This window comes from Suncus etruscus, chromosome 17 (assembly GCF_024139225.1).
Source record: "Suncus etruscus isolate mSunEtr1 chromosome 17, mSunEtr1.pri.cur, whole genome shotgun sequence".
NCBI lineage: Eukaryota > Metazoa > Chordata > Mammalia > Eulipotyphla > Soricidae > Suncus > Suncus etruscus.
The window spans coordinates 61,787,684-61,803,604 of NC_064864.1; the positions used below are offsets into that span (position 1 = coordinate 61,787,684).

General features: G+C 36.2%; 1 protein-coding gene and 1 non-coding gene across 3 annotated transcripts in view; both read left to right on the forward strand.

Moving 5' to 3' along the window:
- The window catches only part of ATRNL1 (attractin like 1), a 733,758-nt gene that overhangs the window by 310,776 nt on the left and 407,061 nt on the right, over positions 1-15,921 (forward strand). For both annotated transcript variants that reach the window (XM_049764403.1, XM_049764404.1), the window contains exon 26: positions 5,387-5,465. In XM_049764403.1, the coding sequence (XP_049620360.1) occupies positions 5,387-5,465 (79 nt within the window). The remainder of the gene's footprint in view (positions 1-5,386; positions 5,466-15,921) is intronic.
- Positions 10,722-10,851, forward strand: LOC125995631 (small nucleolar RNA SNORA51). The gene has a single exon (XR_007491125.1). It is a non-coding gene; the product is annotated as a small nucleolar RNA SNORA51 (small nucleolar RNA).

Genomic DNA, 15,921 nt, shown 5'->3' on the forward strand with positions numbered 1-15,921 from the left:
AGGGTCAAAGTGGGACAACAGGCAAAGGATAATCTTATGGAAATATTTTAATAAACAACACTATATTGCCTGTGTTTTCTTGTACATATCTTATGGTGTCTGTCAAATCTCACATGCAAGACTTTAATAAATGTTGTGTTGATGTTTATATGGTTTTAGATAGCAGCAGTCTTCTTACATTCTTTTGCATGTGGTTGTCTTGCTCACCCAATACAATTTGTGAAAGAGAATTTTCTTCCTCTATTTTGTGTATTTGATTCCTTTGTCATAATTGATAGCCCCATACATGTGTAGTTTTATTTATGTTCCATTGATCTCTGTGTCTCTATTCTAATACAATTTTAATTATTATCACTGTGTGGTATAGTTTGAAGTCTGGGAATACAAGATTTCTATTTTTTTAAATCTCCCCCATCATGATTTTTCCTTTTTTCTTTTTTAATATAATATCTTTAAGCACTATGATTACAAACATGTTTGCAGTTGTGTTTCAATTATTAAAAAGAACACCCCACTTCACCAGTGCAACCTCCCTACCACCAGTACCCCCATCACCTTCCTCCCCATCCCCTGCCTATATTCAACACAGACATTTTATTTTTTCACTCATTACCATTGTCACAATAGTTGTTACCACTAACAAATTTCATGATTTTGATATTATTTCTGTAGAGGATGCCATTTCTATTTTCACTGGGTAACATGAATAATAATATTGTAGGAAATATAGCCCTTTCAAATGATGCCACTTTTTCCAATTCATGCTTTATCTTTCCAAATTGTTGTGTATTTTTCCATTGAAGGAATTAAAACTATTAAAATTAAGCATCTATAATTGAATCTATATCATGTAGCAGTTTTGGTGGAAAATACTAGGGATTACAGATCATAAAATAAAAAATACAGGTATTCATTGCATTTTATTTATAAGTATAAATAAATTTTGGTATATGTAGTATATACAATTTGAAATAAAGAGTTTTCAAGTTATACGAGTTCAGTTTGGACTTATGTTGGATTTTTAATTTTGTTTTGTTTGGGTGGAAGAGTTTATGCTCAGGGCTTACTCCTGGCTCTTCACTCAGGGATCACTCCTGGTGTGGCTCAGGGGACTATATGGGTGCAAGGATTGAATCCTGGTCATCCATGTGCAAAGCAAGTGCCTTACACATTGTACAACTGCTCTTGCTCCAAGCAGTTGCATTTTTATCTCTCATGTGAAAATTTTTATTGATAAAAGTAGGACTCATATCGAGACAAAGGGATTCTTGGATTCAAAGTACCTATTTTCAACACCAGTATAACATAATATCTTGATAGTTACAATGTTAGCCATAGGTCAAGGCAAGTGTCACCCCTTTGATAATAATTCACACTAAAACATGATTCCATAGCCAGATTGGAAGGATGGACTGGGACAAAACTTTTTTTGTTTTGTATGTGTTGAGGCTATGTTGACTTATTCTTGGAAATTTACCAACATCTTATTAAATGTTCACTTAGTGTAGACTAAATGTTCAATCCATGATGGACAGAAATAATGGGATAAATGGGACCATTGTGGTCTGAAGGATAGGAATCAACTTTGACAATATATGTAATATGTGTTTAAATATATATTTACATGTTGATTTTCAGTGATACACAATTATAACTATATAATGTTGGGCAGATATTCCTTAACTTATTTTGTCAACCAATCCTTTTCAGAGAAAAATATCACCCAGTGCTCTCCTGGAAATCTCCCTCCTTTAAGTTCACAAACAGCCAGCACTGGAGGCTGCTGCTATCCTAACCCAAACCCCCACTGGTGTGTTCTGACACACACACCCCTTGGTGAGAGAAATATCTCTCACTTTGGAAAACTGTTCCTAAGTTAAACTTTTCAAGGTGCGCAGAACTGATTGAGAACTGACACTGGTTGAGAACTGCCAGAGATATTTTTTACCTAGAGATGATCAGGCAGGATACAGAGAAAAGAAGTTTTAGCAAATAGAGACTCAACTGATTCTCTATAAACCAGAAGACAGAGACACAGTAGCACTAATTGATAAGTTTGAAGGCAGCTTAATAGAACCTTATATAGCCTTCTATTCCACTATAAGCAAAATACTAACTTCTGAGTTATCAACCACTTTATTATGATGAGTCTTTAATTAAGGGCTGGAGCACTGTTAAAGTTGTGCTGGGAAATATTTTCCTGGGAGAGAATTTGAATAAGATAATCTCTGAGATTCCCATTAGTAATTAGAAATGCTCTCATTTTGACAGATATAAGGACAGAGATCTGGAAGTCATTCCAGATGAGCTCAGCTCACAGTTGAAATCATGAGAATAATTGCATTGAGTGAAAGGAAAAATTAACAGCATAGTGTTATGAAGAGTTAAGAAGACTTTAAGGAATAGCCATACCAAGTCACCTAAAAGGCAAAATGGAGGAGAGAAGAGAGAAGGGTGGGGTGACAGTGAGTGTGTGAGTGTGTGTGTGTAAGAGAGAGATAGAGAGAGAATGTGCCATAGAGATAGGCTGGGGATGGGATTGGAAATGGGAGGCTAGCTGGGGATATTTGTGTCAGGGAATGAACAATGGTGAAATTGAGTCTTGGAACATTGTATGACTGAAATCTACTATCAACAACTTTTTAACTCTGTGCCTTATGGTGATTTAATTTAAAAAATCATATTCCCAAAAATAAAAGGAATGTCCATAACTTAAAAGAGGAATCTGAAATTATCTCCCTTCTATTTGCACTGTCGGATATCCTGAAGAAGAAAATTCACAGAAATAAAATATTCAGGAGTTTTTTCCCTAGCTGGTACTGTGGTATTTCTAGAGACCTAGTTGGTAGAGAATAAATCATTTCTAGAAAGCCATGGTGAGAGATATACCCTTTACCATGCTTAATATTACATTAATTAATCATTAATAAAGCCATTTTTTTTGTCACGGTAGAACAATGCCTGTGCTCTCGGACTGAACTTTATCCATAACCTAGTATTAATGTTTGCATTAGTTTGCCAGACATGTGGCAGATTATGAGAAGATGAGAATGTGATGCAGAGATGGCTACTTTGGTGACATGATAAACAAGACTGATGTTGCCTATAGTGGGTGATGCTCTTCCCTAGGGGACCACTGGGATGGCAGGCAAGGCAATGGTAGTCTTGATTGCATGGGGGGGGTAGGGGGAGCTTTCTGTTTGATCACTAAAAGAAGATAGAATTATGGGGAGGAAGAATGTTTTTTATTTTTCTGCAAAAGGGGTGATAAGCCAAATAAGTTTGGGAACTTCAGAAATGGAGGAAGCTATGGGACCAATTAAGTTGGGTTCTTAGTTTTATTTTTTAGGAAATATGTATGTTTTTGAATACTGAGCAGAAAAAGTAAATTGAAACAAACTAGAAATTAACAGGGAAGATCATGGTGTGGTCACTGGGAATGTTCTTGCTTACTCCTGAATGTGCAGAGCAACAGGAAATAAACAGGGACTTTCATATCTTTTATCCACTTCCTTGATGCTGATCAGAAAATGGATATGAAAATATGGTTTTGTTTTGGGGACCATATACATCATTGCTCAGCAGTTGTTCCTGGCTCTGAACTCAAGAATCACTCCTGATAAGCTCTGTGGATCATATGGGAATCCTGATTGGTCATGTGCAAGGCAAGCCCCTAACCCTAAATCTTTTATAGTTGAATTAGAATTTTAGCTTTGTTCATTACTTGGTACTGCTACTGTATGAGCAGTTTCTTTGAATCCTGAGCGAAGGATTTGTCTTTTGTGAAATAAAAATGTTATAGCATATCAGTAAGTGTTCTTATAAAATTTATCTGATCACCAATGATAAGTGTCTTCTAGCACCGTATCTAAAATGTGTTCGCACGCAGAGGATCGGCACTGGAGTTGTTATCATCAGCAGGGTTTCTACGATCTTCTCTTCAAGTGAAACAGGGAAATAGAATACACTTATGGCCTGACTAGAGTGGAACAGTCAGAAATTGCACTTCTTTTAAGTGAATCATTGACAGATACAAGGATTATCAATTAAGGATGAATACCACTTAGCTTTGGCAGTGTGCAGTGAATTTATTAACCCAAGCCTGTTACTTCTGAGTGTACAGAGCAACGGGAGATTAAACAGTGGTACAGGTTTGGAATTGATGAATCAGTTTCACATAAACTTATTATTCTGACATTTGTCTGACCCAAGTTACTTCTGCTAACGTATTCTGTATTATCAGAGTTATTGCATATTATAACTTAAATGTATGGTCACATATATAAGTATTATCTTTACAGTGTTTGTCTTTCTTTTTTCTTTCTGCTTCCTCCCTCTCTCCCTCCCTCCCTCCTTCCCTCCCTCTCTCCCTCCCTCCCTTCCTTCCTTCCTTCCATCCTTCCTTCCTTCCTTCCTTCCTTCCTTCCTTTCCTTTCTTCCACACTACTCATTGCACATAGTGTGCCCTTTTGTAGTGTAGGCCCAGTGCAAGGTAAGCATCCTGCCCACCACTATCACTCTGCTCCCCTGAATTATTTCTTTATTGAAACATCACTATATTCTAGGGGTTCTCAACTACCAAATGACTGATAGTTTATATTAGCTAATTCATTGTTGTTGGGAACAAGCTCCACTGTACCTAGTAAGATGTTTACAAGCACCCCTGGTTTCTGTCACTAGAGGCTACCTAGTTGTGATCATCAAAGACTGTCCTTAGGGGCCAGAGCATTAGCACAGTGGTAGGGCATTTGCTTTGCAAGTGCCTGAACCAGGACAGACTCGGGTTCTATTCCTGGCACCCCGCAAGGTCTCTTGAGACTGCCAGGAGTGACTTCTGAGCACAGTGCCAGGAGTAACCCATGAGCACTGCCAGGTAAGGCCTCAAACCAAAATAAATAAAAATAAATTGATAAATAAATAAAAACAAATCTTTCTTTAAACATAGTATGCTGTCTGGAGCAGAGGTGGGTAGGAAGAGAGTTCCTTCAGTAAAAGCCACTGGAATGGCCTCATATCTAAATTTGTTGACAAGAAAGTCAAGCAAATGAACATATGTGATATTTCAATATAAATGTTCTATATTCTATGACTTAAGTTATAGTTCTACATAGGTTTCTATTGTCTCATAAAAACAGTACAGTTTATATTTTAAGTTCCTTTTGACCAAAAAAAATCTTAAAGATTGAATCTAGTATACAGAAAAAAAATATAAATAATCTACCTGTCTACTATGATTTTATTTTTGAGTATTAAATCACTGTTAATGTTTTCTTTTTATGTGTTATTGTCCAGAGTGCTTACTTCTCTATATTTTATGTGATAAATATATTTTTATTATTTAATCACATATTTCAAGTGTTAAGGAGAATTATTTGTTCTGTTTCAGTTGTTTTTTATCCTTATTACTGGTGGCTGCTGTGGTATGGAAGATTAAACAAACGTGTTGGGCTTCTCGACGAAGAGAGGTATCGGTGCTATTTGATCTTTTGTTTAAAGATTTGATCTCTAATGTCCTATTAACATGCTTCTTTCAAATACAGATTTTCAAATAAATTTCATTCATTTGAATGGGAGAAATATATGTAGTACAGTTTAAGCTTTTGAGTCACATTCACCACCTCCATTTTTAAACCTACTGTAGATGAATTTAATTTTCAGGTCTTAAAATGTGTTTGGATTTATTGTTGATTATAAATTTAATTCTGTTGATTAAGTAATCTATAACATCTTTAGTGTGATGAAGTATTTAAGTCACACAACTATTTTTGTAACAGTTGCAATTTCAAAGAAGTCATTGGGTGATAATATTTTTTTATTTTTAGCTTCTAGAATTTTACTTCTGAAATCTGTGTTGTTCATTTTGTGCTGATGATCCAAAAATATGTGCAGCGTGTGTAAATTTGACATATTTTCTCATAAAGATTAATCAAAATTATGTTTTTATAATCCTAAAATTGAGTACAAAATAGTTGTATTTTAATAGAACAACTATATAAATATGTAAATTCCTTAGTATGTATTATTAAATTGAAAGAAAATAAGAAATAAAATCTGAGGAGCATAAACATACGGTGGATTTATTGTTCTGCATATTATGATTAAGCTATTTTTACTTTTATTATATGATTTTAACATTAACATAATGTTATAATAACAATATGTGTATCTGATAGTATGTTTATATGTGATATTTATATGTGAAATTTTATTTAGCAACATAATTTATTATCTTTTTTGGCGCCACACACAAAATGTCAGATTTAAAGGTATTTAAGAAAAATTCAGAATATTCTAAGTGTCATAATTAGTGAATTACTTGGGTTCTTTCTTTCCTGTTTTCAACTTTCTAGCCGATTGGTGCTAATGCTCAATATATTTGCAAATGTGACATTACTTCCTTGCTAGTAAATTATTTATTCTAACCCTCAGCACCCTGTCTGGTTTTCATTTCTCTATGGCCAGTATGATACCAGTGAAATTACTTGATATGACCTTGTTGTGAAAAATAATCTGATTGAAAGGGAACTCATTAAATACAAATAATTGGCAAGAAGCAGAATTCTATGCTGAGATAAATGCTTTTCTCTACAGGTTGGACAATCTGTTAGGTGAAATGATAGATCCAGGAAGAGAAAAACAATTGGGTGACTGGTAGCAGAAAGGTCGTTCATAATGGAATAGAGCAAAATAACAATTTATGTCTAATCATTAGAATAGCAGTTGGGATCAATCGGGCAGTCTGGATCGTCACGTTATTATTCTAGCAATGCTTAAATATCTGATTTCTAAAGATTATGAAATGCAATTATATAAACTTAGTCATGGGAAAATATCAGCATACAACTCTGTTGTTAACTGCCTTCTGAATATCGGTGAGTGATTTTATTCCATTGTCATTTCCCTAAAGAGAAGGAATTATCTATAGACACAAATCCCAGTTTGAGTTTCCTACATATCTAGGAATGTTTTTGGGTAATAACTGAATTTTAGAAATGTTACTAAATGTTAGAGAAGGGTAATGTGTGTAATTCATTTACTTATTATATTTTTATACTTCTCAAAATGACAAGATGTTTCTGTTGATACTAAATCACATTGTTGTGTTATGTTTACTACATATCACCAGAAGTTCTAGTAGACTGGGTATTATTTCATTGTTTAAAGTACAAATTGGGTTTATTTTTGGATTAGAAATAAAACTCTTGGAAGATTAATATTGCACATAAAGAGAAAAGAAAAAGTGTTAGATTGGAGGCACTGGGTCAGATCAAATCTGTGCTTCTACGTATTGTTATTGTGTCCTTGTGATATTTCCTTAGGCTAATGACTTCTGACCTAGAGTTTTATTGTTAAATTATATAGTTGTATTTGCATTTAATTTTCCACCTGTTTGAAAATACCAAATATGGCTTGTCCAATGGACTGTGGTGAAGACTTATTTATACTTTAGGGATTGGGCTGGTGTTGTAACACTATTTGAGGAGACATGAAAGTATCCCTCTCAAAGAGTTAACTGTCAACTGACTAAGCAAATATATCAAATATTTGCTTTGTTGAGAGGTCATCCCATGTTATAGTATCAGACATTAAAACTATTTTGAAAATTTTTATTATTTATGAAATCCTTTAAATACAAAATTCTAAATAGCTTAAAAACCATTTAGGATTTGATGCCACAAGTAGAGACATTACTTTGAAATCAGCTAGAGATTAAAATTGCAATGTCATTGGGGCCAGCTAGTTAGCCCAAAGAACGGAATCTATGGCTTGGACATTTATCCAATGGTGGCACTGTGTAGCCCATTCCTGAGCACCTCTCAGTATGGCCTAGGCGACTTCAGCATGTTTGGATCTCAGGGGTCGGCATGGGGGTGGGGGCGGTGGTCCAAGCACTGAACCGTCTGGCCACTAGGCCAAGGGGGCCTAGGACTGGCTTCTTGGGAATTCCTGAAAACAATTTGTGAGCAAGCTCCTGCCCTGCCTAAAACAAAAATAAATACCACTCAACTTATTTTTTATTTCGTTGAAGGAATGTCACTTAAATCTTAGAATCCCAAACATAAAACTAATGCAGCTTTTATGATCATTTCATTCACTTGATATGAATGGAGGAGAAATTTTTTAAATAAAATGTTCTTTTTATGTGGAGTTTTAAATATTGGATTATCTGGAAGAAATTTGTTTCTTTATATGTGAGTATTTTACTTTCTCAGGAACATGAAGATATTTGTCATGTAACTCTTAGAATAACTGATTAGTAGAACATAAGTTATCTAATATAGTCAATTAATAATTGAGGTTGGCAAGAGATTACAGGGATCAAGCCACTAGTATTGCATATTGGAAATTTTTGTTCAATTCCTGAGATCTCTTTGTCCCCGAAACACTATGGGGAGTGACCCCACCCTCAACACAAAGTTGGGAGTCATCCCCTAGTACAACTGGGTGTGTTTAACCCATTTTTACCTGGAATTAAAAGGATTGTTCTGAAAAGTTCTGTGATTTTGCTATAGTAATTGTAGTAATTTAGTTGTTTTCTAAGTTTTCTAAACAAAATAATCTTTGACACACTTAATTTTTTTAAGCTTGTTGCTTATTTTATTATTTATTTGTGTATTTACCTTTGGGTTTGGGGTCACACCAGTAGTTTTCAGTGCTTACTCCTGGCTTTGTGCTCAGGGATCCCACTTGGATCAGTTACAAGCAAGGCAAGTGCTTTAACTATCTCTCTGGCCCCCTGCCCAGAGCTTCTTAAAAAGCTCTCTGAAACTTTATTTTCTCATAAGTACATGATAGTGTTTTGTAGTATAATTTTCACATCAGAGTCGATTATTAATGTTAAATCTTTTAAATAACACCCATGAGATTTTAAGGTGTTCTTAAAATAAAAAAATAAAGGCTCAAAATTGCTTCACTTGTAATATTACCTCTTAATGCAAGAATCCCAAACTCATTTGCATGATAACTACTAAAATATGAAAAAAATTGTGCCAGTAAATGGGAACAATAAGCGAATATTGGTCAATGGAAATAACTATAAAATACTAAAAAGATGAGTTCATTTTTTTAGTTTGTGCTTATTACTGAGGTACTGGAAGCATTTAGTTTTAGAGACATCCCATTTTAGACAGTATGTTATAAACACATTTATTAGAAGCAAGTTTCTGTTGAAAGGAGTCTCTTGAAATATTGTCGTGCTTAATAATCTTCACTTTTAAGCTGAAATATGGGCTTTTCATAAGCCCATTGTAAGGTACAAATTGTATTGTAAGGCACAATTCCTCCACAGTATCATTAGGCCTTGCAATGAAGATATTTAGTTCCCTATTTGACTAATGAGTGAAAAACATCTAAAATATTTTAATAGTTACCATAAGTTGATTGATTTTTATTTAGAAACATTTCTTCTAACGTATTATTTTGAGTAATTTGGTAGGCCTTAATGTAGTATGCATCTGCTAACGACCGACCTTCAAGAATAATACATTCTATAGGCAAAGGCAGAGTTATTTTTGCATCAACTTCATATTAATGTTTAAATGATTATCAGTTTGCCTGTTCTTTCAACTTTTTCTTTGTAATTCTATGAAATTTTCAGTTTTTAAAAAGTTTAAAAAACAGTAGCTGAGAAAGTAATACAACATGTTGAATGTATGTTCTTTAGGCAGAAGATTCACATTTGTATTTTATTATGACTCTTTATGATCCCTCAAACACCACTAGAAATAGTCCCAAGCACCCAGCTAGGAGTGTCCCTGAGCACCCCAGGTATAGCCCTCAAACAAGAACAAAAGTTTAAATAGGTATTAAGATATATTTTATATTGAGAGATATTTTCTCTCTTTTCTTATATAACATTCTTTTCCAGTGCTTAAAAATGCTAAAAAGATGGTCTGGATATGGCACTATTCAGTGGGTTACTGGCATTTTGTTCATAATGCTCTTTATCTCCTGTACATTTAATCAGTATATTTAATTTTGTTTGTTTGTTTATTTTTTGGGTCACACCCAGCAGTGCTCAGGGGTTACTCCTGGCTCTATGCTCAGAAATAGCCCCTGGCAGGCACAGGGGACCATATAGGATGTTGGGATTCAGACCACCATCCTTCAGCATGAAGGCAAATGCCTTACCTCCATGCTGTCTCTCTGGCCTCTTAATCAGTATATTTAATTTAGCATCATCCAACTAAAGTTATGCAAGCTAATATACATTTAATAAGATAAACCTCTTAAGGAGAATTTTAGTAACGTTGAGCATGAAAGATTTATTCTAGAGCCAAGTGCATTTTAACTTTGCCTACAATATCTAGTTCTTGATAGAGAAAAAATGAGTAATACTAGTAAGTTATAATTTACCAGACATTTATCATGAGTAAATAATTATAAAACATGTGCTGCTAAATTTGAATTAACTGAGTTTGCCTCAAAATATGATTGATGAAATGTCTTTTACAAAATAGGTTATGTTAAGCTTATGCAAAGCTTTCTACAAGTATGTCTTTTATTTTAATCTTTTGATTTGGGGGACTCATACTTGGCGGTATTCAGAGGCTAATTGATGCTCAAGGCATTGTGCAACACTGGAGATTCAGCCCAAGCCTTTGCTAGCTGGCTGAGCTCACTCTCAGTGTCTCTCTCCTTCTCTTTCTCTCTGTCTGTTTGTCTCTCTGTTTCTCTCTCTGACCCAAACCATGTTATTTTTGTATAGAAAGCATTTCATAGGCCTCCCAATTCTTACCACAGGCTTTGTTCTTTACACTGACTATAGAAAGAGGAGGTACAGTAAATGCACCCCATATACACCTCAACCCAGGCCCTTTGCCTGGTCTGTATGTGAATTGGGGGACAAAAAATAAAATAATTTATTGAAGCACCATGGTTACAGAAATGTTTGTAGAAACCCATTTCATTCATGGAATGTACACCACCCTTCACCAGTGTAACTCTCCAGCCACCAATGTTCCCCATTTATCTCCTGTTCTACCCAACTGTTTTTTGGGACAGGCATTCTGCTCTCCTCTCTCTCTCTCTCTCTCTCTCTCTCTCTCTCTCTCTCTCTCTCTCTCTCTCTCTCTCTCCCCCCCCGCCCCCATTGTCATGGTAGCTGTCAGTGCAATTAGTGTTCTAACTGCAACTGCAGTCACCACCCTTTTGTGGCAAGCTTCATATCAGGAACTGGTCTGGCCCTCATCTTAATTGTCTCTGAATAGTTTTTGCTATACTGTCTTTTATTTTTCTTAAATCCCACAGATGAATAAGACTATTATAAGTCTAAAAAAAAGGAAAAAAAGCATTTTTTTTTAAAAAATTGTTAAAATTTTCAGATTGGATCAAAAAGCTTGTACAGGTCAGGTGCTTACTCTATATACTACCAACCCCCTTTCAATACTAGCACAGAAATCTAGTACCTCAAGTGTTTCCAGCAGTGATCCTTGAGCACAGAGTTGGAGTGTTATATACATCCAGATATGGTCCAAGACCAAAATTTTTTTCCAATATAAATTAATGTTTATCTTTATAATTAATGAGCCCTCAGTATTCATACATTTTGCTTACCTTTTACTTTTATTAAATTAAAAATAAAATGGGTGTCATTGTTTTTCTTCCTTTATCCTATCTGACTAGAAATTATACAAGTTTTTCATACCATATTTATATGTGTCAGGGTTTTCCAAGTTAGAGCAAACAGAAATTCTTAGCATTCTGAAGCCAAATATATGTGGGACTAGAAAAGAAAGACACTAATTATCTCTTCATCACATGGACCCCTGAACTCTTGGAGATGTGTTGCTTCTGTTCTGCTCAAGAAGGGATTGAGGACTGGCACATGCAGGGGGTGGGAGAAGATGAGAGAGAAAGAAAAAGAGAAAGAGAAAAAGAAAGAAAGAGAGAGAGAGAGAGAGAGAGAGAGAGAGAGAGAGAGAGAGAGAGAGAGAGAGGTCGATCAAAGTCTAAAGTCTAACCAGTAACTTTGTGCATGAGATCCCATGCTCAAGCCATAGGGTGATCCTGAAGTTCCACAACACCTTGCTGGGGTGGGGGGAATCTCCCTTCAAACAATAATTTAAGAGATAATCATTCTGAATTGTTATAAGTTCCAAAATTCAGAACATTTTTGACTCATATCAAGATATCTTGAGTCTGACTGTTTGGTTCATTGATAACTGATATTTTAACATGTACACGTACATGGGTATATGTATCATGAGACGCTCTATTTACTTCAGCATTATAGACAATTATCTTTATTTGTACAACACTTGAAAAATAAACAGGGGTATTAAGAAGGTAACATACTTGCCTTGAGGATGGACAACCAGTTTCTATCCCAAGCTTTTCATATGGTCACCCTAGCACTGCCAGGAGTGATTCCTAAAGTCATAGCCAGAAGAAACCTCTAAGCATCACCAGGTGTGGCCACCCCAAAACTAACCCCTAAAAACAATGTCGATTTAACTATGTCACAGTGCTCTTGTTAAACTTTTTTGTTTGGGGCTGAAGATAATTCAGTGGGCTAGAATAGAGGCTTTGCATGCAGGAGGTCTGGGTTTGATTCCCAGAATCACATGGTACCCACTCACCACCATTAGAGACCATCAAACACCATGCCAGAAATAGTCCTTTTATTGGGTATGGCCCCCAAATTCACACAAATTTTATTTGGGGACTAAAGGGACAAATGTACTTAGATTCGATCTCTTGGCCTATATGCGGCTCTGATCAGTGTTAGGTGACGTTCCAGAGTTGTCTATTGCAAGTATGACCCTGGTCACCCCTTGAGCACCATTGTGTGGCCCTGGTGGTACCCAGCATCACAGGCCTCAACTAGCAGGGCCACGTCAAACAGTACTACACCCATCCCCCCTGAGCACACTTGCAGTCCCTCCATTTATTTCTTGCAAAATAAAAGGACACACAGAATTAGATTTAGAGTTTTTATATGCCATTCACATACATACATTTTCAGAAAAGCAAAAGAAGATGGTTGGGATTTTGCAAAAGCATGTACACCTTCACATTTCAGTATTTTTGTAAATAACTTTTTGTTCCACTTGGGTCCAAAATTGTGTTTGATTTACAGAATATCTCTGACTCGAAAAATCGAGTTTGTGTCTGTACAGCAATAACAACTATGGCACAAATGCCATCTGGCTAGCAGAGGCTGTATGCAGTCATTGAGTATAAGACATCAGATTTCAGAGATAATAAAATGTGTCTTAGAATCAGGCCAATATGGTGGGATTTACCTGAGGTTTTTAAACACTAAACATGCTCAGTGCTCACTTGTCTTCCACAAATGTTATAGCTGCTATTATTGTTGTTACTTTATAATGATTACCATTATATTATGCATTAATATTAGTAACAGCAACTTAGACATATCTGGAGTTCTTTCTCCATTGTGATTCTCTGCTGACTCTCAATCCAGTAGGTTTTTGAGAACCACCTGTAACTCCTAAAATATAATTTTTTATTTTTTATTTCTACTCCACTATTCTTTTCCCCAACAGATCAGTAGATTATTCTTTGAGGCTTAGTTTGTTGTATCTGATTATAAGACCACTGTTGATTCCAATATGCAGCACTGGCAGTGAAACTCTGCAACAGCTTCCACTTATAGAGAGAGGAGGGTTTAAGCAAAGAAAAAGCTTTGGCTTAGAAGGGTCTTAGTTTCAATTGATGACTCTATGTCAGTGTAGACAATGGACTATTGATTATGGTAGACACAAGGAGACTCATTCAGAGGTTACTATCATGATTTGGTAAAGGTTCCTGGGAAAGAAGTGGAGACTTTTACATAATGTGTATATTTTAAAGATAATAAGATTAGTGGATGGGAAATTATGAGGAAATCTTAAGCCAGGAATGATTTTAAAAGGTTGTAAACAAGGGCCAGAGAGATAGTATAAAATGTAGGGCACTTGTCTTGCATGAAGCCAACCTGGATTTGATTCATGAATGATATCTGGTGCCCTAAGCATTGCTGAGTGCTGCCCCAAAACCAAAAAGAAATCAATAAATAAGATTGTAAGATTGTAAGCAAATGGTACTGGAGAGATAGCACAGATGTAGGGCATTTGCCTTGCATGCAGCTGATCCAAGACAAATGGTGGTTCAAATCCTAGAATCCCATATGGTCCCCTGTGCCTGCCAGGAGTGATTTAAGGAGACAGGTATTGAACCTTTCATGAGAAAATGTATAAGAGTAGGAAAGATAAGTTTGGGAGTCTCAAAGTACAGGCTATAAGGCATTTTGACATAATACTATGTACAGAATATTTTTGTCCCCACCCAAATTTTTATTTGCGGTCCCTAATCCCCAATCTGATTGTAAATTGTGAATTGCCCTGCTTTACATAAAATTGGTATTGTCAGGGCAGTGCTAGTAGTCTTGTGTCTTTTCTTTTAATCAGTCAGCTTATCACTTTTTATTAAATTTTCAGATGGTTAGTGGGAGTGGGGGTAGGGTAGCAAAAGTGTGCCCCCATGCCCATGCACTGGGACTCTTGGGAGAGGAAGAGAAAGGACAGAGTGTCATCCTGGTTCTTAGATTTGGGCATGAGCCCCAGCGTGGAGTGGCAGGGAAGGGATAGCTGTGGAAACAGTTTAGGGGCAATATCAGTAGCAGGTTACAAAGTTAGAAACTGGCATAGGGGTTCATAAAAAATATGAACCAGGGAGGGGTTGGGGGGTAACCCGCCTGGAGCTCAGCAGTAGCTTCAGGTCTGGCCCTTGGAGTGGAAGGAGCAGTTGTAATTAGGATAGGGAGGTGGGGGACCAGCCCCCTTTCTTCATGGCGCCCCATTTCTGTACAAGGAGTCTTGGTGGTGCTTGCCCCCTCTGCCATCAGGTGGTGAGAATGCCTTATGAAGAAGAGTTTCAGGAGGGCCGGGCACCCTGTGAGGGTAAGAACAGAGAACAAGAGGCCATATTATAGTATAGTGGGTTAGGCACTAAAGTGTAGCCCAATACTTACCCTTCCTCCAAGAAAATAAAAAATAAAAACAGGAAGAAACACAATTCTTTCATCTGCTAGTACACAGAGAGAACATGTTTACACATAGCAACATGATGCTGCTTGGAAACGGATCACGCTAAGAGGCAAGTATGTCTTTGCCCCCTGCACTTTTAGTCTCCATTTCTGTCAGAAATAAATGCTCCCTTTTTAAGCCAACTAGGATGTTGTATTTTGTTATATTAGCTTGAACTGACTGTGACATTTAAGGAGTAAAGAGAAGAGAAGCAGTCTATGAAGTGTACTGTAAAGTCTGAGGAAATACTCAGAGAACATTCGGATCTCACCCACTGAGAAAGCACCACAGAAAGCTCATTACTAACAGTCACAAAGAATACAATTAGCTAAAGAATATATTGATAACCTCCAAATTGCCCATTGGATTTAAGTTTGCCAGTAATTGGTAACCTTCACAGGATAAATATTAAAACAAATATGAAAAATATTGGTTGGTGTGTGAATGGGGGGAGAGTTAGAGAGAGTGAAAGAGAGGATAACTTTACAACTGGCACCACAGATCTCAATAAATGACAAGCTGAAAGATGAAAGATTTGAAAGAAAAAATAAATTTATTTTTAAATTCTTGGGATCTGTATTAGTTGCATACATTAAAAATATGCTCATTAAATTGGATCTACTCAGTCTCTCAGTCTCAGTTAAAAATGAAATAACCTTTATTATAGTTCTTGAGCCAGAAGCTACTCCCTTCTTTGACCCACTCAGTCCAATTAGTTTTCATCCTCTGTCCATGTCTAGTTCTAGAACACAGAGGCTCCATTCCAGGGAAGCAGCTGAGTTATAATGCTTTCCTCCTTCACCAAACCCCTGGTCATAGGACAGAAGTTCACCCCCAGTGGAACTAAGAATTCTGGGGCCCCAGAATTTTTCTCATCACAATTTGTTCT